The 20,753-nt window shown below is 40.3% G+C and overlaps 1 protein-coding gene across 1 annotated transcript; it reads right to left on the bottom strand.

Annotated features, from left to right (window-relative positions):
- Window positions 1–1,682: 1,682 nt before the first annotated feature.
- On the bottom strand, window positions 1,683–20,462 carry LOC118556436 (ras-related protein Rab-31-like). The gene is made up of 7 exons (XM_036138506.1): window positions 20,249–20,462; window positions 14,337–14,416; window positions 11,908–11,989; window positions 6,457–6,528; window positions 6,142–6,248; window positions 5,477–5,586; window positions 1,683–2,309 (listed from the first exon to the last, which is right to left on the bottom strand). The coding sequence occupies exons 1-7, from the start codon at window positions 20,282–20,284 to the stop codon at window positions 2,212–2,214; spliced, it is 585 nt and encodes a 194-aa protein (XP_035994399.1). The 5' UTR covers window positions 20,285–20,462; the 3' UTR covers window positions 1,683–2,211.
- Between the last annotated feature and the right edge of the window lie 291 nt (window positions 20,463–20,753).

A 20,753-nucleotide genomic window follows, 5' to 3' on the forward strand; every position in this document is an offset into this window, starting at 1 on the left:
GCTTACATTTAATTTCAGCAGGGAGAGCCTGAAATAAAAAGAGAAACATAGGGAGTATATTTATCTTGTTGGCTTCTATTAAATTAACTTTTTCAACGTACCGCATTTGCATGTGACCATCAGGTTCTTGTGAATGCTCTGTACATAATATCAACCACAGCACAGTGGACAAATAATTATCAACACAGGTACTTAATGGTGAAGCTGTAACGAATGGACAGACCATTTAAATAGAGCTGCGGAGAGAAAATCCTGCAGGACGTTGAGGTGTGAGTGAAGTTACTTATGTGCAGCAGCACCACAGCAGTAATTTGTTACATAATCTTTCACATAATTCTAATGCACTTTACCGATGCGTGATGCTACACCAACGTTAAGAGGATAAACATCCAAATTAACTCCTTAAAGTGTGTTTTGAATCATGCACTTCAAATTAACTACAGTTGCATCAACTTTACAGCTGTGTGGACTTGTGAGTTAAAATGTCTCGCTCACAATCCCTTTGGACATCTTCATTAAACTGACGATGTACTTTTTACATTTATTGAAGAAAAAAGAAACACTTCAAAAGCAAAAAAAAAAAACTGTATGAATACTACTTTATTGCAATGTTTTAAAATACAAAATTAGACCTGTTTCACTGGGAAAACAGGGATACATGATTTATACATACTGAATGAGATTAACTATAAAGAGTGGGCACTTTCAAAGTGCACAGTTAGACTGTACCAACAATCCTTGTCTTAGTGGTGGTCACTTTAAACCATGTGGTAAATAATATATATTTTGAATCTTAGCAAAAAAAAAAAAAGAAAAAAAAAAGGCACTTTTTTAGACAATAAAAGTAACACTTTTGGGTATTTCGTCAAATACTGAAGGTCATAATCATACCTAACTAGACTGAAAAAGGTTTTAACATTCAATTCACAGCAGGCAGCTGCTACCCGTCTCCAATCTCTCGTTTTAAAGTCATAAATGCGTCGCAGTGCAGTGAAAGGCCGCGGTGACACGTCTGACGCTTACTCCACATAAGATTTGATGAATCTCAAAGTCGCATCGTGTCTCACTTCTAACGGTGTGCTCGGCGGCATCTTTTTTTTTTTTTTTTTTTTCAAAGCAAGGTAATACATTTCGGAAAATTCCCAATAAAGCTGGATGTGATTTTCCATTACGACAACATTCAGATCAGCGAATACAAGAGTCTGGAAAATGTCGTGTTATAAAGTACAGAAGAGATATCCATGTTACATAAAATGTTAGGGGGAAAAAAATAATAAAATACCTTCATCCCTCCCTTTGACTAAATCCTGTGTACAGCTCCAAAAGTAATTGTTTTAGGCATTTTATCAAAGTATCATCAAAAATGCTGACGTAACTTTCCAAAGTAGTCAAAATCAAAACAGTACCATTTAGAACAAAGCAAAACAAAAACAGATTTTTTTTAACATAATCCTAATTTTACAAATGTAGGCTAAGAACACTATCATTTTCCACAAAGTCAAAATCCTGGCTTTTATTCCCATGCAACCTTTAAAAAAAAAAAAAAAAAAAAGTAGTTAGACAACAACAAAAATGGCTTTAGTAGATGACCTGCAGTTTTTAGGTATAATTAACCATACAAATGTAAACCCCCTTTTTTCTTGGTATTAAGAAAAGCTGCTGTCAGCAATTTACACAGAAATGTTTCCACGTGTGCAAAACATCTTCAAAAAAAAAACTCATGATGATGTTCATCCTACAGAATTATAGTAAATCCTTTAAGGAGGAATGTAAAGGTTTGGTGTGTGAGCGACTCAAATATACGCTCAGCTATGGTGTGTAAGCCTAACTTTGAGGGTAAAACAAGCTTGTACAAAAAAAAATAATAATAATTAGTCCAAGAGCCAGGGTAAAATACTCGGATAACCAAACACTGACTCTAAAGAGCAAATCAGTCTGGATAATTTGGGATTATAAAAATGTGTAGTAAATGTAAGTTAGTGAAACCACCACTAGAGGGAGACAAACATCTGAGTTAGATAATCACAGCTAGTGCAATTCTGTTAAATAAGTTGGTGTTTTGACTTAATCACTACAGTTTTTTCCTTCTTTGTGACTCCAGGTCATCTTCGGTGTCGTCTCCCCAGCAGGTAGGATGCCATGTGCGTTGTGCCTGTTGTTCAGGGCCTGGTGTTTGTCAGGGTTGTTGAAAGAAAAGTCCTTGGTGGGTCACTAGCAGCACCTCCTGGTGGTCTGACTGGGCTGCCGGGTGAGTTTAAAGGAATCGTTGCTCTCCACTTCAGCATTTTCCAGCGGTGGGATCTGTTTACCTAACGAGGCACAAACCGCAGTTACTGACACAGGAAAGGGTTTCATCAACAACACCAGGAGGAGCTGGGCACAGATCTGGTGAGGGGAAGACAGAAAGTTGGTTCCTTCTTGAATGACCCCGACGAAGGCCACAGGCTGAAACGCAGCGGTCTGTTAATGCATGTAAAATGTTACTGGAGTCTTCACCTCACCAGCTTTCACACAACCACTAGAGAGCCCTTTTCTTTTCAAAACCCCTAACACAAACACACAAAACGCCTACATCTGCTGTGGTGGTTTATATGGGCCGAAGGAGAGTTGCCCAGAGCAGCATTAGAAAAAGTTGTGGGTGAGTGAGGAAAAGAACAAGTACTGGACAAAATAAAGCAAAAGAATAATAAATAACCGGTTGTGCCTTGAACACGTTTTCTGTTGCTTTGACTGGAAAGTTGCTGCGGCTTGCTTCCAGTGCAGAACAGGGAGAATATTTTACTTGTTTTGTCTGCGCTGCACATTATCCTGCCCCAGAATCCTGTATCCGTATTCACAAAGATCCCTTAGACTAAAAAAGTAGCTCTTAGTGACGTTATTTTAGGAAAAACCTTAGAATTTCCCCGAATTCTAACATTCTTCTCAGAATTTTACCTCGGTAAAATAAAAGTTATTTTAGGCCTTAAGGTGTCAAAATGTTAGGAGTAGTGAGGAGGACTTTTATGGAGCCTAAGAGTGTCTGAAGCAGGGAAGATGGTGGAAACAGAGAGAGCTGATCCGTCACCTAAACAGTGGAGGAAATAAACTTCTTTAACAATCATACAATTATAATATTTAGATAAGATTAACTGCATCATCCCCATAGGGGGGAAATTCATTCATAACCTGTCGGGTTAAATGCACGGCTCTACCTAACGTAACTTTATGGAGGATAAAGAATAATAGAAAAATGTTCCATGATCATGAATAAAATGTGGAGAAATGTACAAAGATGGTGAGAAAGTATTTTCTGCATTGCATGATCATTTTAGTAGCCTAAATGGTCATCTATGTGTGCTGGTGTGATGCTATCTCCTCGCTGTGATTTTCTGCACGGAGCGTTCACTTTTCAGGCTGGTGCACAAAGCAGAGAAAAAGGCGCCTTGATCTGCAGCGATACGCCTTAAACTCTGTATTTGACCAATTTACCTTTCAACACGCCTTCTCCTCCCTGAGATAACTGGACAGATGCGCTGCTGTTCAGTTTTTCCTTCTTATTTTTTTTTTTGACAGATCCGTCCACTTTATACGAGCAGGCAATCCCAGTAAAATGCGGACGGGTGAGTGCACATTATTATCATATAGATAAGGCAGTAAAATGACTGGTGAGTAAAAATAAGCAAATCAAAATAATGACGAGGATCAAAATAAGCTGCGTTAGACTGGCGATCTATCCAGGGTGAACCCCGCCTCTAGCCCATTGACAGCTGGAGATAGGCACCAGCACCCCCAGCAGAGATAAGCGTGTCAGAAAATGGATGGATGTAAATAAGGTGCTTTAAAACATTTTGATTCATCATCACGACACATTTCTTAATCCAGTCTAATTTCTCTCCTTTCATTACTAGCAGCGCTTTTTTTCTCCTTGTACTATCAATCACAGGTCTTAAAAGACAGCGTCACACCTCCTCACTAAAGATTTCTGTCTGCTCACTCAGAGTCGCTCTCAGCAGAGATCTGAATCGCTGTGAAGCTCCTAGGTAGGAATATTTAGGCTAAGACAGGAGCTCTCTGGGAATCTTTATGAATACGGGCACTGATGATTTAAGGCATTTTCATTAGTATTGAAATGAATACACTACAAAGACGAGATATTTAACGCTCAAACTGATAAGCTTTCATTCATTTTGAATTTCATGTGTGCAACATGTTCCAGAATAGCTGGGGCAGGGCAAGAAAAGTTGAGGAATGCTCAAAAAAGCAACAACGGGAAAGATTTGCACCTACAAAGCTTCAACACTTAGTGCCCCTCCGTTCCCAGACCCCCATGGAGCGTTGTTTAAAATAAAAGTGTCCCTGTCCCAGATTTTAGGAACGTGTTGCAGGGATCAAACTCAAAATGGGTGAATATTTGCACACACAAAAAACATTATTTAATCTTTTCTTTGTTTTACTACTACTACAAAAGAAAACAGGTAACTTTTAGCTGGAAGTGTGTCAGGTTTTTTTTCTATTGTTTCTCAATTTTTTTGCCGTTTTGAACTTCCACCATCAGGGTCTGCTGTTGCTCTGCTTATCCCCCAAAACAATATGAGGCTCATAAAAACAAGCGTCTAAATGCTGCGTGCACACAGACTTCTCTGTAGTATCATTTAATAAAGGTTAACCTGTTAAATTATATATTGCAACAACAACAAAAATTATATTACTAGTACTAGTAATATAAAAACATCTTTGCAGCCACCATCAAGGCTTTTTTTCTCATTTTTCATCACATTTAAATAAAACTGTGATTATATTGATAACAATGATGAATCTGCGCACAACAACGACACTAAATCGTCGTTTCATCACATTTTTGACACCCTATCCAATAATAATAATACAGCATCATTACCTGAATTTGACAAATATAGCCATAAGATGGCAACATTTGCAGAGACGTTTAAGTGTAGGTTTCGGTTTGGTTTTGTAGAAATGAATCCTCTGTTCTGATGCTGTTACTTTATTCCGAGAGAAATGTGTCTTTTTATTCATACATCTCACAAATGATGTGGGCGAGGCTCCCACAACTGTGACTAAACAGGGTTGTGGAACGTAAATGACGATTGTTTCCAGCTGCTGCTTTAATGAAAATCAGATTGTTTGTTTACAGAGACCGGCCAGTATACCCATGGTTCGTTTAAACCCCGCATGAAACTTAAGTTTACAGGGGGTTTTACACCAGGTTTTGACACTTGAGGCGACCGGCTGTTGAGTAGAAATCACTGCATTGTAAACAAACAAACAAACAAAAAAGCTACCTAACAAAAACCAACTCTTGTAGACATAAAAAGGACAACTTCTGTCTGCAAAAGCGCATTTCTGGATATTTCATTGCACCTTTGCCGACAGATTTAATGAAATGTTGCATGGAAGAAGTCAAAAGTAAAGGACTTTGTGTCAGAAAGGAGCCCCAGACGTTAAACAGATGGAACAAAAAGGCATGAAAACCTACTGATTTTCTGAAAGAGCTCCTCGACATTGACCGCATTTCTGGCGCTGGTCTCAATAAAAATAGCTGCGATTGATTCAGCAAACTCCTTCGCTTCCTTCATAGGAACTTCCCTGTGAAGCAGAAAAACAGTTCAGATGGGGAAAAAAATGTTTTTACAAAGGACTTTACTTCCTTTCAATTTCTAACAAAAATAAATAAATCTGTACAAACACTGAAAAAGAATTACAGCCATGAGGAATCCAGTTTCTTTTGGCGAGTTAAACCTGTAGGACTGATGTGCAACCAGTCAGTTTTCAGTATTAAAAAACAACAACAGCCTACTTCCATTAATCCCACAGATCACAAGCAGTGCTGTGATTTTTTTATTTTTTTGCATTTTTATAGCAAAGATATTCTGAATAAAAACACCCTGTTTTCCAAAGACGATTTAATTGACCCCTAACAATAAAAGTTAGGGATCAATTACTTTTTGTTCATAGGGCCAGGTTGGTTTGGATAGCTTCTCTCACCCTTCATCAAGGAAATCATTATTAAAAAACGCTTTTTTTTAATCATTTGTACTCTTTGTTGTCCTTGTTTGATATATTTAGTGTGAAGATGTACAGTAAAACATTTAAGTGCGACAGTCTTTGGTTAGAACCTAAGAGAAAAACAAAGAGTGTCACCTGATGTCTCCTAAATCATTCTTGTTTCCTGCTATGGCTACAACGATGTCCTCTGGGCCGTGCTCCTTCAGCTCCTTCACCCACTTCTTCAGTGTCTGGAAGGAGTCCTGGTGAGCAGGAACAGATTGTGGTCAGCTCTGGGAAATGCCCAGCCTCTTTATTACCTACGACGGGGTTTTCCACAGCATCCCAGACTGATGGACAAGTAATGCGGCTTTACATCAGGCTTTTTTTTCATTAAATACAAACAGAAATTAGCTTTTTTTTTTCTCTCTTTTTACTGATGGTTAGAGACTGGTTTGTTGCATCACTCACCAGTTTAGTTATGTCGTAAACAATGACAGCAGCAGCTGATCCCCTGTAGTACATAGGAGCTAACGAGTGAAACTGGAAAAGAACATGTTTTGTGTGGTTAGAATAAGCAAACAAGGTTTTTTCCACATTTAAAATGAACAAAATTAAGGCTAATTTTCTTTTTCTTAAGATTGTTTTTCTGGGGTTTTTGAACCCGGGTCAGCTGCGTCAACGACTAAGGCCTCCCCCGTACATGGGTCATGCACACTACCCCTGGCCATCGGACCACGCCCCAATTAAGGCTAATAAAAAAAAAAAAAAAAAAAGTTTTTGTCCATTTTAAGGAATGCCAGTTAGCCTTTTTTTTATCATCTTCCTTTTCTCCAAGGTCCGTTAACCCTGACGTTCCTCCTCACAGCGACACTTTCCGGCTCCTTGTCGGGGATCGTCAAGGCGTTCCCAGGCCAGGAGGGATTTACTGCAGGGGGGTGTGTCCGCCCGCCCAGCGTGAAATGCCTGGAGTCTCTCCAAGGGGACTACTGATGAGATGAGTGAAGATTCTTTAAACTGCGTCAAAGGTCTGAGCACGTGTGGTGCTGGCTGGTGGTGAAGTTTTTGGCCTGTGGGAGCAGAGCCCGGTGACACCACGTCTGACCCACTGAGCTATATTATACACTGGAGTGCTAATCATATTGGTAGTCCCTATTTGCCTCCAGTAACTAGGGAATATGTGCGCTACAGCATCGAATAACGAGGCTTTTCTCATGTTCAGAGGGGCTTAAAACTTTTAAAATGTCAAATGCCATATAGTTTTATGTTATGTTCTAAAACTATCAAGTACAGAGAAAGTCATGTGCTGAAATATTTTGCATTTTATTCATTTAAATATTTTGCATTTTATTCATTTAAATATTATATATATATATATATATATATATATATATATATATATATATATATATATATATATATATATATATATATATATATATATATATATATATATATATATATTAGGGCTGGGCAACGATTAAAATATTTAATCGCGATTAATCGCCCTGATTAATCGCGATTAATCGCGATTAATCGCATTGTATTTACAAACTCCAAGAATGAATTCAAAAGTAGTGTAAAGAGCACTTTTATTTTAATGTTCTGCTGCCATATGAACAAAAGTGTTGTAACATTTGTAGCACTTATTTTATACTGGATATTTTCAACCCATCTATTGAATTTAGTGCACTAGTTGATCTTTTCTTCATAAGAGAACAGCAAGCACTGCAGCCAAAATATGGCCTTTTTTGACCTGCTGTATATTAGCCAGTCCCTAAGCTTGATGTATCATGAAACTGTTGACCTTTTGGGTTTTGGGTTTTTTATTTTATTATTACAATTAAATAATAATAATAATAATAATAATAATAATAATAATAATAATAATAATAATAATAATAATAATAATAATAATAATGTTATGTTCAGTGTTTTTTTCGCTAATCCACCTCTTATATATTTCAATCCATATGTAATTTTGTCTGTGTTGTGTGCACCTGCCTGTTGCTTTAATCCTATAAATTTCCCCGTCGTGGGATAAAAAAAGGATTAGCTAATGTTATCTTATCTTAAATAACACTTTTTAATATATGTACTGGGTTCTTTCAAGGTCTTAATTACATGTTATGTGTGGGCTCCAGTAACATCCATCCATCCATCCATCCACTGATCTACCTGGATGTTCCCTGGAGGACTGAAACGCCTCAGTCAGAGACGTCTGTCTGTGGGTCTGTCGGGGCAATGAGAGAAGTTTCGTCTCCTCTCTCCGTTTCTGGGGCTCGACGTTTTCATGTTTTTTCACGTGCTTAGATAAATTTGTTGTGTTTCCACTGAATTTAACCGGCTTTTTACAAAACATACAGCTTGATTTCATTTACGGTATTAAAATAAAGCCAAACGGTGCTACTTCCCCTGTTCATGTTTTTTCGCTGCTGCTGTCTCTCTCAGCTGTTTCTTTGCTAAGTTTGTGTGAGAGCTGAGTGGGCGGGCCAGGCTGAGCCTGCGTGCTGATTGGCTGACGCCGCTGAGCCATGTACGAGAGGGGAGGGGGAGCGAGAGAGTGCTGCCGTGACAGCGCGCTGCAGTCAGCCTGCTGACTGACACTGACTGAAAGCATGTGAGCAACATGCGTTAATGCGCGATAAAATAAATATCGCCGTTAATAGTCTAATGAATTAACGCGAAATTAACGCGTTAACTTGCCCAGCCCTAATATATATATATATATATATATATATATATATATATATATATATACACACACACACGTATATACATGTACAAATATTTATATATACCTATATGTATATTTAATATGAATAACATGTAAAATATTTCAGCACCTAATTTCCTAGTAGTTGATAGTGTTAGTACATCCACTGACTGTAGAATTACCTGTGAAACGTTTTCACTCAGCCAGAAAACTGCTTGTTGTTGCAACCAAATCCTATGGGATTCTGTGAGAGTAGGGAGGAGCAAGATGGCGGCCAGTGACTTCAGTTTTTCGGCAAAATCAGCACCCCAGTGTATTATATAGCTCAGTGGTCTGACCTGGGTAATGTGCAGGGTTCTGGTTGAACTCTGAAAAGGGTGACTTTAAGGCTTTTTCTCCCCCAGCTTTCCACCGAGGCTGCAGAGGGGGGGTACCGCGTTTGGGTGCACAGATGAAGATTAATGTGTTCACGTGATGAAATGTGCAACGTCAGTAAAAAAAAACGCCTTTTTGCCGTGGTCAGCATAAATCTGCATCGTGTTTTCCATCTGGTGAGGCGAGCAGAACAAATTCAGCAGCTTTGCCTTTTCTCTGCTCCTCTCGGTTATGGTGACATATCTGTCTGACAGCAGCTACGCAAAGCAACAACGTTGTCTGGAGTTTTTAGCCTGTAGATCCGTGCTTTGGATCACAGAGAGCCCCGTGTAGCGCGACAACTCCAGCGACATCCAGGAAATACACGAGCTAGTAGTTTTTTCCATGCAGTAAGCAAGTTTGGCAGGCGCTTGGTAACCCCACCCACCCATACCCAACCACATATACGCACCTTAAATGAAATAGATCAGTGCTGTCAGCGTCACTCACATTCTCAGGGACACACATACTGTTTAGTTGGCATTACTAAAAAGTATAAAGCCACGATTATGGCAGAAAAACAAACAAATGTGTGGAGAGAAGCCAATTTATGTGGCTCAACAAGGATAAATATGGAACGGTCTCCATACGTTTCCACATCTTTAGCTCAGTCACTAAACAGACACTTTCTTTCAGTGCTGCAGAGTCAAGAGTTTAATTAAAATAAATATGTGCTTTATCTTAGAAGAAGTGAGCAAAGTGTCCAAAGGTCCAGACAAAACTCATCCTGGACTGGTCTGTAGGTCCAGAAACCTCCAAAGGTTGTGAGAAAACGTGCAGGTTGGAGTTCTGCGTCTCTGAGATCCAGCAAAGACCCCAAAAATTTAGCTTTTTTTTTTTTTTTTGTATAAAAAGGAGTGTGACATGTTTTGTTAAAATAGCAATATAGAATTGGTGCCTAACAGGTACCCATAAAGTCGATGATGCTTGTAAAAGAACACACAAGTCACAATCACACTTTTAGCTTTGGATGAATGTCCGCTAGACGTTACAGGTTTTAGGTCCCTTTAGTAGAAAACGACTGAATTTCTAATAATTGCAGAGGCTCATGGGAAAGGATCCCAACAATCTAATTCAATGTGCCATTTCCATGGTTTATGTAGAACATGTTGGTGTTACCGTACATGTGTTCGTACAGAACCACTCCCATACAGACGTCATTCAAAGATGCATGCACCGCAGGAAGAAAATTAAAAATAAGTACAATTTCCTTGAAATGACTGCATTTGTCCTTGATCTGAGCAAATAAATAAGATGATCTGCTGATGGATTGAGTATTTTGACCCCTAAAGTAAGATAATTAGATATACTGTACTTGAAATAAGACGATGGGGATGAATTGTTCCTATTATAAGTGCAAAATAATGTTATTCCATTGACAAATCATCTTATTTACCTGCTCAAATCAAGGACAAATACACTCATTTCAAGGAAATTGTACTTATTTTAGCTCTGTTTTCACAGTGTGGCATCAGGGTACACTCACCACTCTGACATTTATTGTTTTAAAGGTATACTATGCAACCGGGGTTGATTTTCCAGCGAGGCTCCCCCCAGAGGGCGAAAGTAAAAGTGCACTGTCATAAAGATGCTCAGCTGTTCTGGTTTCTCCATCAAGCCAGGCGCGGTTGTTTTGAGCTTAGCAGACAGGCGAACGCAACGAAAAGTGGAAAAAACGGTAGTACAAACAATGACTAACATAGTGAAAGTATGAACATCAAGCTTCCCGCAGCGCTATCAGTTTTATTATTATTATTTATTTTTATTTTTTTATGTTGGCGAGACGCTACCGCCACCGCCTCGCCAAGCCGCCGGCTCGCCGCCGCGGTAGCGTCTTGCCAACATAAAAAAAATAAATAAATAATAATAATAATAAAACTCGATATGCTTGCATGTTTATTTGATGTTAACACGCGGTTCTTTGTTGTTGCTTCCGCGCGTGCATATAGTGAATGGCAGGGCAAAAACACATGGAGTTCTCGCCGTAAAGCGAGACTTCTGTGAGTGCGGGCCGTGAGCTCTTGCAATTGCAAGTGCGGTATTTCCCCCACAGACCCCCAGGGCGGCCGAGAAAACCTTTGTTCGACCTGAAATAACTCATTTAATCATCCAAAACGGTATGGAACACATTAATTAACTGAAAAATGTTGCATAGTATGCCTTTAAGTGCCACAATGAAACAAAATCCCAAAGCTGAGCTACTAGCTAAAGAACTCCACACCAAACCAATGCAGAAATGGAGGGCCATGCGGTTTGTGGTTTCTGTGATCTATGACAGCATTGGGAAGGGAGCAGGGGAATGTACGGCAAGCACAGTGGTCATACAAATAAACACGTTTATGGCAAGCTCCTGTCTGCAATTATTCTGTATCCAGCAACACATAATAAAAATGCAAGCAGAGATCAACAGACACCGAGGGACAGTAGTTTCTTAACGAGCGCCACTTAGTGTTTTTCATTGTGCCACCAGGCGAATGAGCAAACGGCTTTACATTTGGCACGTATTTATAGCCGTATGCATCAAAACAACCACTACTTTGTCATATTTTTTTTAGGAAGTTGGGACTGAGGTGAATACTCGTCACAACAAGTATCAGTGTTTGTGTTCCAAAAGCGAAACGTCTCCTAACCTTTGGACCCAATCAATCACCCTGCTGCGCTGTTAAAAATAACACCCTGTGATGAGTGGCTCTCTGGTCCAGATGTGTAATGGAAAAACGACCCGAAACAAAAAAGCATGATTCATGGAGTCGGGTGTTTAAACCAAAGCCGTTACCGGATGAGTTACTCACCCGTTCTTGTCCAGCTGTGTCCCAGATCAGAAATTTATGTAGCTCATTTCCACATGGCACAGTCTTGGTCAGGAAAGATGCCCTGCGGACGTGGAAGTGCATTTCTCAACACTCATTCTTCTTAAAAATACCTCCGTTCAAGCCAGCAGGAGAATTAATAACAGTGAAAATAATAGACTTCCACGGTGAAACCAGGTGACGTCAGAGGCTATAAACTTCTACCTTCTGCATTTTATGAGCTAAAATTAATCCTTTATTCTGTTTTCATCTACCAACAAGTGTCGGGTCTAACTTGAGGTTTGAAGTATGAATTTAGCAAAAAGAAAATCCTGCCACAATATTTAAAATGCAGATACCAGAAATGATTCCTAACCCCTTCACCTTTACACCCTTTGTTGCATTAAGAGGTTAGTCTAAAAGCGATTTTATTAGAACTTTCTTTTCTTTAATCTACAAAACCGCCTTTAATCACAGCATGAGGAACATGTTTTAAGGTATTTTTGGAAGCTCAAGTCTTAGATCAGTCCCAAGTTGATCTTTTGGGGTATCTCCTTCCATTTTCCTCTGTAAGTCGGTCAGATTGGATGGATAGAGCAGTTAGTTCAGGGGTTTCCAAACATTTTGGCCGAAATTGTCAAGTCAAAAGAGCTCGATGGCCAAAACAGTTGATAAAAAAAAAACTATGTAAACATAACAAGAAGTTATACTGTGATTTTTTTTACCTGCTCAACTAAATATGATCATTTTAATTAAACAAATGAAGTCAGATTTTCTGAAGGAAAGGGACTTTAAATGATTGTTGAACTGGTTTTGCTCATTTGCTTCATTAAAAAATGGTCACCCAGTTTGCAAATTACGTTAGACTCGATTAAAAGAACTGAATTCTTTTTGGTCTAGCAGTATGAAGACAGAATTTTGGGAAACAGTTGCTGTATTTAGCTCATTTTAATAAATGAATTCAAAACAACTTTTAATGCACAAACTTTTGTGCAAACTGGGAGACCTTAAACAGATAAGGGAGTTCCACTCAAAACATGTTCAATCGGCTGACTTTTACACAGGTGGACTCAAATCAAGTGGTATTAAGTTTCTTAATGACCATCGGTGTAATTCTGATGGCCCCTAAGCTCTGTTCTGAGTGTCATGATAATGGGAGTGAATATTTAATGCACAGTATGCTTAAATATTTCCTATTTTAATGTACAAGTTTTCCACTTTATGAATACAGACTATTTTGTGTATATATTTTAAAAGAAAGCTTTTCCTCAGATTGGTTTCAGAATAAGTCTGTAACTCCAACAAAATGTAGAACAACTAAGGGGGCGTGAATACTTTTTGGCGACATTGTGGATATAAACAACTAATGTACACATAAAATAACAATTACCCTTCTAGTTTTTCTTGTAGCAACACCCAGCCATGGGACACTTATGGATCACATTGGAAGGGTGCTAATCGTGTGAATCCCACAGGGTTTAGACATACACCGCAAAAACGGAACTTAAAATAAGTAAAATTTTCCTAAAATTTGTGTATTTGTCCTTGATTTGAGCCGGTAAATAAGATGATTTGCCAATGGAATAAGATTTTTGCACTTAAAATCGGAACAACTCATCTCCATCATCTTATTTCAAGTGCAGGATGTCTAATTATCTTATTTTAGGGGTCAAAATACTCATTCCATTGGCAAATAATCTTATTTACCTGCTCAAATCAAGGACAAATACACTAACTTTAAGAACATTTTACTTATTTTTAGATCAGTTTTTGCAGTGTATGCAGGTCTAAACTAGGTCCCAATAGGGCAAATAGAAAATCAGCTCCAGTTTACGGTATGTAACACACTGAGGAACCCATTATGGGTCCCTCCTTTGATCCAGAGATGACCTGCATCAAACCTATAGGCTTTGGTCCTATGGGGCCATTACATAACAAGCAGATAATTCCACCGGAGCCCAATTTTTCAGCCCATTTTCTATAAGGGCCCCATTTGTTATGTGGGCATAGTCAGTCTGCAGAATTGCTCATTTTACAAGCAGGATGCATTTTAACTCAATATATATACCATCAAATGTCAACCAATTACTATCCAGTTATATAGACACTAAAATCCTTCACATCTAATCCAATTATATGCATAGATTCCAGTTCAACCACCACACACATTCCTGCTCGTGTCAAATGGGGTTTATACTGCCAAATGGAAAAAAGTTATACAGGCAAGCCCAGTCAATGGCACTGATTTGCAGCAATCCCCCCTCCTGAAGGAAGCAGCTCACAGCCACGATAATATTTTAATTATCTCAACCTTAAAGAGTTGAATTCTGATCTCAGCTTCGATTTGAACTTTGACCAAGCCTCCCCCACAAACAAGCTTGATCGACTTGTTTCGCAGCAGTGACGGAGCCTCATGTGATTCATATACTCACCCTATGGTGGGGCTTATGTTGTGATCAAAATGGTCTTGAACAAATCTGCAAACTATGCTGGATTTGCCCACTCCCGTGTCCTGGAAGCAGAGAGGGTCACATGTCAGCCACAGTAAACACGAGCACACAATCTAGGGTCTCTTTGCACCAAATCGATTGAGCAACTGGACGGTCAGGAGCTCTGTGATCAGTACTTTAATTGTAACACTGGCCCAGTGTTTCCAACACATTGATCGTATAAGGCTGAACAATAATATCTCCAATATATCCCTATCGCAATATCGGTGTGTGCAATATCCACACGGCAAATGACTTTTTAGAGCGCAATAACTGTTGGTTAATATATTCCAGTTGTTATAAACTTGTGTTGCAAGACAGGGATGAAAGCAATGGGTATAAATTACAACTGTCATCGCAACATTTATCAATATTATGACCATTGCAGGATTTTCTAATGTCATGCAGCACTAACTAAGTGCAGCGAATATGCAGTGCTGTGAAAAAGTATTCACCCCCTGACAGATTTTGTCGGTCTTTGCTTAGTGATTAGAAACATTGAAGTGTGTCAGACCACCAGGACAAAGACCACCAACAGCCTCATTTACGTCACTGTGGACAAAGTTTGGCCCGAGGTTCTTCGTAGAATGGCCTAATTTAGCCCAACTGGAGGAGTTTTAAGGATAGGCGGCCCAAATTAGGTCATCCCAAAGCATTGCAGTCAGATTTAGATCTGTACTTTGACTAGGCCACTCAAACTTTTTTTTTTTTGCAGTTTTGCAGTGGAGTAGTTTGTGTGCCAAGTGTCTTTCAACTTAAGGTCATGAACTAATAGCCTAACATTATCCTTCGGGATTTTCTACGAGAGAGAGAGCGAGATCCAAGTTTCCATCAATCACGGCAAGTTATCCAGGTCAAGCTGCAGCCGAGCAGCCCCAGACAATCACCTGGTTTGATTTTAGGTTTGATGTTCTTTTACTGAAATGAAGCGTTCCTTCCCCAAAATGTGTATTAGCAAATGTGAGCTGGCCTCTCCTGTGGCACGAGTGGTTGAAGAAAGAGAGGGGGAAGACATGCGACAAAGGTCCACAGGGTGGGAGTCGAACCCGGGATGGCGGTATCGAGAACTAAGGCCTCCGTACATGAGTGGCACACTTGCTCCTTGGGCTTGCATTGTTTGTTTTTCAGAAACTCTTCAATTAATTCCAGTTTCTCCCACTTTCTTATTGTTAAATTTTGACAAGGAGAAGCAAGTGATGTCTGCGGTGGCGTTGTTGGTCTGGGTATGACCTTGTAGCTCATCTGTTCTTGAATTATCTGTTCTTGAATTTGTTTTAGATTGGGACATGATGTGTTTTTCTTATTTAGGTCTGTTTCCCTACTTCATGTTGTCTGACAGGTTCCTTTAGGTGAATTCCTGACAGGCAGTAATTCAGCCTGGGTGTAGCTAGTGACAGAGAGTCCAGAGTTTGTCCAGAGTACTGGACAAAGTGGTTAATCATTGTTTAATTCACAGTGTAAGCCAAAAGTATTTGGTCACCCTCCAAATAATGGAAATTGGGTGTTCCCGTCACTTCCATGGCCACTGGCGTATAAAATCACGCTCATAGGCATGCGGACTGTTTCTACAAACATTTGTGAAAGACCTTCTACAGAAGCACCATAGAGAGCATTCTGACCAGTTGTCTCTCTGTGTGGTGTGGTGGCTGCAATGCCTTCGACTGGAAGAATGTGAGGAGAGTGGTGAGGACAGCAGAAGAGATCATCGGGGCTTCTCTTCCCTCCATCAAGGACATTTCATCTGAGTGATGTGTGTCCCGAGCCTGTAACATCATCAGGGACCCCACACCCCCCCACCATGGACTGTTCTCGCTGCTGCCCTATGGAAAGAGGTTCCGCAGCATCTGCTGCAGGTCCACCAGGTTCTGCAAAAGCTTTTTCCTTTTGGCCATCAGACTGCTGAACTGCTGAAGCTATAAGTGGACTCTGTACCACATTTGTCCTGCATTGTTTACATTTCAATGGCTGTACTGTGAAATCACTGTTGCACTTTATCCAGTAATTTTATCCTGTAATTTACTTTATTTAATTTAATAATAAAAATTTTATTTAATTTACTTTACTGAAATCTACTGCAATTCACTGAAATTTTCGAGCTGTATGCAAACGAAATTTCGTCCTGTACGCACTCTGTGCATACAAAATGACAATAAAGTTGTCTAAGTCTAAGAAGGAATGGGTCCGTCTCAGGAGCTCAGTTACCTCCAGCATGGTTCTGTGATAGGATGCCACATGTGCAACAAGTCCTGTCGTAAAGTTTCCTCGTTCCTAAATATTCCCCGGTCAACTGTCAGTGGTGTTATAACAAAGTGGAAGCAATTAGGAGCAACAGCAACTCGGACACGAAGCGGTGTGCGCAGAAGTTGGCAACTTTTTGCAGAGTCAATCGCTACAGACCACCAAACTCCATGTGGCCTTCAGATTAGCTCAACGACTGCGCAGAGAGCTTGATAGAATGGGTTTCCATGGCCGAGCAACTGCATCCAAACCACACATCAACAAGTGCAATGTAAAATGTCCAGTGCAGAGGTGTAAAGCACGGCACCACTGGACTCCACAGCAGTGGAGACACCTTCTCTGGAGTGATGGATCATTCTTCTCCATCTGGCAATCTGAAGGATGAGTCTGGGTTTGGCAGTTACCAGGAGAACGGTACTAGTCTGACTGCATTGTGCCAAGTGTAAAGTTGGGTTGAGGGGGGATTCTGGTGAGGGGTCGTTTTTCAGGAGCTTGGTTTGGCCCCTTAGTTCCAGTGCAAGAAACTCTGAATACTTCAGCATACCAAGACATTTTGGACAATGCTGTTTTTCCAACTGTGTGGGAACAGTTTGCAGAGGGTCCCTTCCCCTTCCAACATGACTGTTCACCAGAGCACAAAGCAAGGTCCATAAAGACATGGATGAAAGAGTTTGGTGAGGATTGCCTTGACTGGTTTGTATACCTGGTTGAGACCTGGCCTCAACCCGATGGGACACCTTTGGGATACATTAGAGCAGTGGTTGAGAGCCAGACCTTCTCGTCCAACATCAGTGTCTGACCTGACATATGATCTTCTGTAAGAATGGTCAAAAATTCCCATAAACACACCACTGAACCTTGTGGACAGAAGAGTTGAAGGTGTTATAGCTGGCGAGGGTGGACAAACGTCATATTAAACCCTATGGATTAAGAATGGGATGTCACTGCAAGGTAGAGCTGTGCATTTTTCTGGAAGTTTCCCCAAGTCCCTTTTTAAAAAACTGCGGATGCACAAGACCGTCTTACCGGCACTTCCACTCTTCAGGGGGATTGTATGAAAAAACATCTTCCAAATATACTCTGGTCTTATTTATTTCTACTGAGGCCTTCCTCTTCTTCTTATAAACATGTACGCGGTTCACTTCTTGCGACTCTCAGCCATGTTCAAAGTATATGGTGAGAGCAGCGTGGAGCTACAATGAACGGCTAACACCGAAGCTAACCGCTAAGCTAACCGGATACATAAACACTAGTAGTGCGCATGCGCAGCCAGCAAGCGGAAACTAACAATGAACGAGCACGCACACCGGCGTTACATGAGTGCGTCAGAATGATTGGCATGTAGGACGACCAATAGATAAGGCGATACCCCAGAACTTGAGGGACAGAGGAGAGTCAGAGCACGAACAAAACTCTGACATATCCCTGCCCTTCGGTGCAAACGGCAGTGATTGGTTAGAGTTTTTACAGGCCTGCAGCTTTCACGTAGATCCAATTTTTTTTAACCTCCTATTTCTGAATACATAATGTATTTACTACTGTCAGGACGGAAGGACCATGTCACCCAGCAGGATTACCAACTAGAACTTTCAGTGACCTTGAGAACCTCCGGACGGCATCTGCTTTTTGTGGATGCCGTGGTGCTGTTGTCGTCTTTGGGTCACGGCCTTCAGCGTGCACAGTCGGTTCGCCGCTAAGTGCGAAGCAGCCGGGATGAGGGTCAGCTCCTCCATCGTCCTTGTACGGGAAAATGGTGGCTTGCCCCCTTCTGAGTCCGGAGTCAGTCAAGCAGAGGAGTTGAAGTATCTTGGTGTCTTGTTATGTTGAAGAAAGCTGAGCCAAACAGCAAAGCTCTCAATTAACTGGTCCATCTACATCCTGACCCTCACCTATGGTCCTGAGGTACAGATCATGACAAAAGAAAAGGTTTCCAGATGCAAGCCGCCAAAATGAGCTTCACTGCAAAAACGGAACTTAAAATAAGTAAAATGTTCTTAAAATGTGTGTATTTGTCCTTGATTTGAGCAGGTAAATAAGATGATTTGCCAATGGAACAAGATTTTTGCACTTAAAATAAGAACAACTCATCTCCATCATCTAATTTCAAGTGCAGGATGTCTAATTATCTTATTTTAGGGGTCAAAATACTCATTCCATTGGCAAATAATCTTATTTACCTGCTCAAATCAATGACAAATACACTAACTTTAAGAACATTTTACTTATTTTTAGATCTGTTTTTGCAGTGTTCCTCCTGAGGATGGCTGGGCTCATCCTTAGGGAAAGGGCTAGGAGCTCAAAGTAGAGCCGCTACTGCTTCACATTGAAAGGAGTGAGGTGAGGTGGTTTGGGCATTTGTTCAGGAAGCCACCTGGGCGCCTACATTTGGGGATTTTCCAGGCATGCCCCACTGGAAGGAGACCCTGTTGAAGAGCCAGAATTCGCTGGAGGCGCTATACGTCCCGTCTGGCCTGGGAACGCCTCGGGATCCTTCAAAACGAGCTGGAGGATGTCACTGGGGAGAGGAACGTCTGGGTTTTTTCCGCCCAGATATACGGAAGGCAATGGATGGATGGATGGAATGTGAATACTTCTGGTAATATAGTGTACACTGCAAAAAACGGCTCTAAAAACAAGTAAAATGTTCTTAAAGTTAGTCTATGTGTCCTTGGTTTGAGCCAGTAAATAAGATTATCTGCCAATGGAATGAATATATTTACCCCTAAAATAAGATAATTAGACATCCTGCACTTGAAATGAGATGATAAGGATGAATTGTTCCTATTTTAAGTGGAAAAATCTTATTCCATTGGCAAATAGTCTTATTTACCTGCTCCAATCTAGTACAAATACACTGATTTCAAGAAAATTTTACCTATTTTTAGTTCTGTTTTTGCAGTGTATTGATTGGAAAGAGGGGACTGCTTTATTTTGTCACACAGGGCCAGGTTGGGTTTACAGAGCTTTTTTTCTTAATTTTAATAGGTGAAATAACCGTCTGAAAACTGCCCACAGGTTAGGGTCCAGATTTTCTGATCATAAACACAAACAGATGTGTGAGTGAGTTTCGGTGAGCATGTCACACCGAGGCTAAAAGCTCTAAAAAAAAAAAAAAAAAAAAAGCCCTTTATTTCAGCGATAAAGTCCCGTTTGCTTCAACCGACTGTCAGGAGAGACTGCCCGTCATAAAGAAATCAAGACGGGGTTTGCCTGTTTTGTTTTTCTGCAGACGCAGCAGGAAATCTAACGGCTTACGTGTTGGCCGCTGGTCAGGGGATGACGTCATGGGCAACAAACTGTCAAACGGTTTAAAAACCAGCGATACAAAGCGGGGTAAAAAAAGAAACAAAAAAACACGGTTATTTGATTTTTAACGGTACCACAAAACAAAGAACACGACTGCTGCGCCCGCCGGTGTGGACAAAGCTTTTTTTTCCTTTTCCAGGCGAGCCATTAACAAGTTTTTCCGAGGTTAAACACCAGAAAAGAGCGTTTTAACTGCCTGAATGTAGCCGTTGCGTTGCTTTTGACATCAAAATGTCCTCCGTTATTTCCACTCACTAAAGGAATTTCCTCCCCTAAAAAGAGAGAGAGAGAAAAAAACATCTTGCACTTACCCCTAAAAGGCAAACTTTGAGCTCCCTTATAGCCATGGCGGGTTCTTTAAAGTGTCTAAATCATCATTTGATCGAGTTTTATCGTTGTTTCTCTCTCGTCATGTCTGACACAGCTATTTTTTTTCTATCCTTTCTCTCCTCTCTCTCCTTGGATAAAAGAGAAACCCAGCCCCTGACACAGACAGGCTGACCATCAACAAGTCTAAAAAAGCTGGAAGTCAGCGTGTCGCTTTAAAAAAGTAACACTTCCGGTCGAGCTTTTCAATATAAAACAGCTTTCACTGCTAACATTTTCAAACAGAGGTCTTCAGTTCTTTTAATAAAACTTTACTTTTACAAAATCCACCCGATTCATAAAAGTGATACTCACTGAGCGAAATATTTCAAGCCTTTTTGTAATGTTAATTGTTTTTGGCTTGCAAATACCATTGTGAAAAAAGTTAAAACCCCCAATTAATCAACTTTAAACACCTCCAAAATGGTTCCTGAGCATCTAAATGGTCTC

Source organism: Fundulus heteroclitus, chromosome 6, assembly GCF_011125445.2.
Source record: "Fundulus heteroclitus isolate FHET01 chromosome 6, MU-UCD_Fhet_4.1, whole genome shotgun sequence".
Taxonomy (NCBI): Eukaryota; Metazoa; Chordata; class Actinopteri; order Cyprinodontiformes; family Fundulidae; genus Fundulus; species Fundulus heteroclitus.

Excerpts from the sequence above, each read along its gene's own strand:
- LOC118556436 (XM_036138506.1), bottom strand. The coding sequence starts at position 20,284 with ATGGCTATAAGGGAGCTCAAAGTTTGCCTTTTAGGG. Across the intron at positions 6,249-6,456 it reads TTTACGACATAACTAAACTG|GACTCCTTCCAGACACTGAA; the intron begins GTGAGTGATGCA and ends CCTGCTCACCAG. Across the intron at positions 2,310-5,476 it reads GGAGCTCTTTCAGAAAATCA|GTAAACAGATCCCACCGCTG; the intron begins GTAGGTTTTCAT and ends GTGCCTCGTTAG.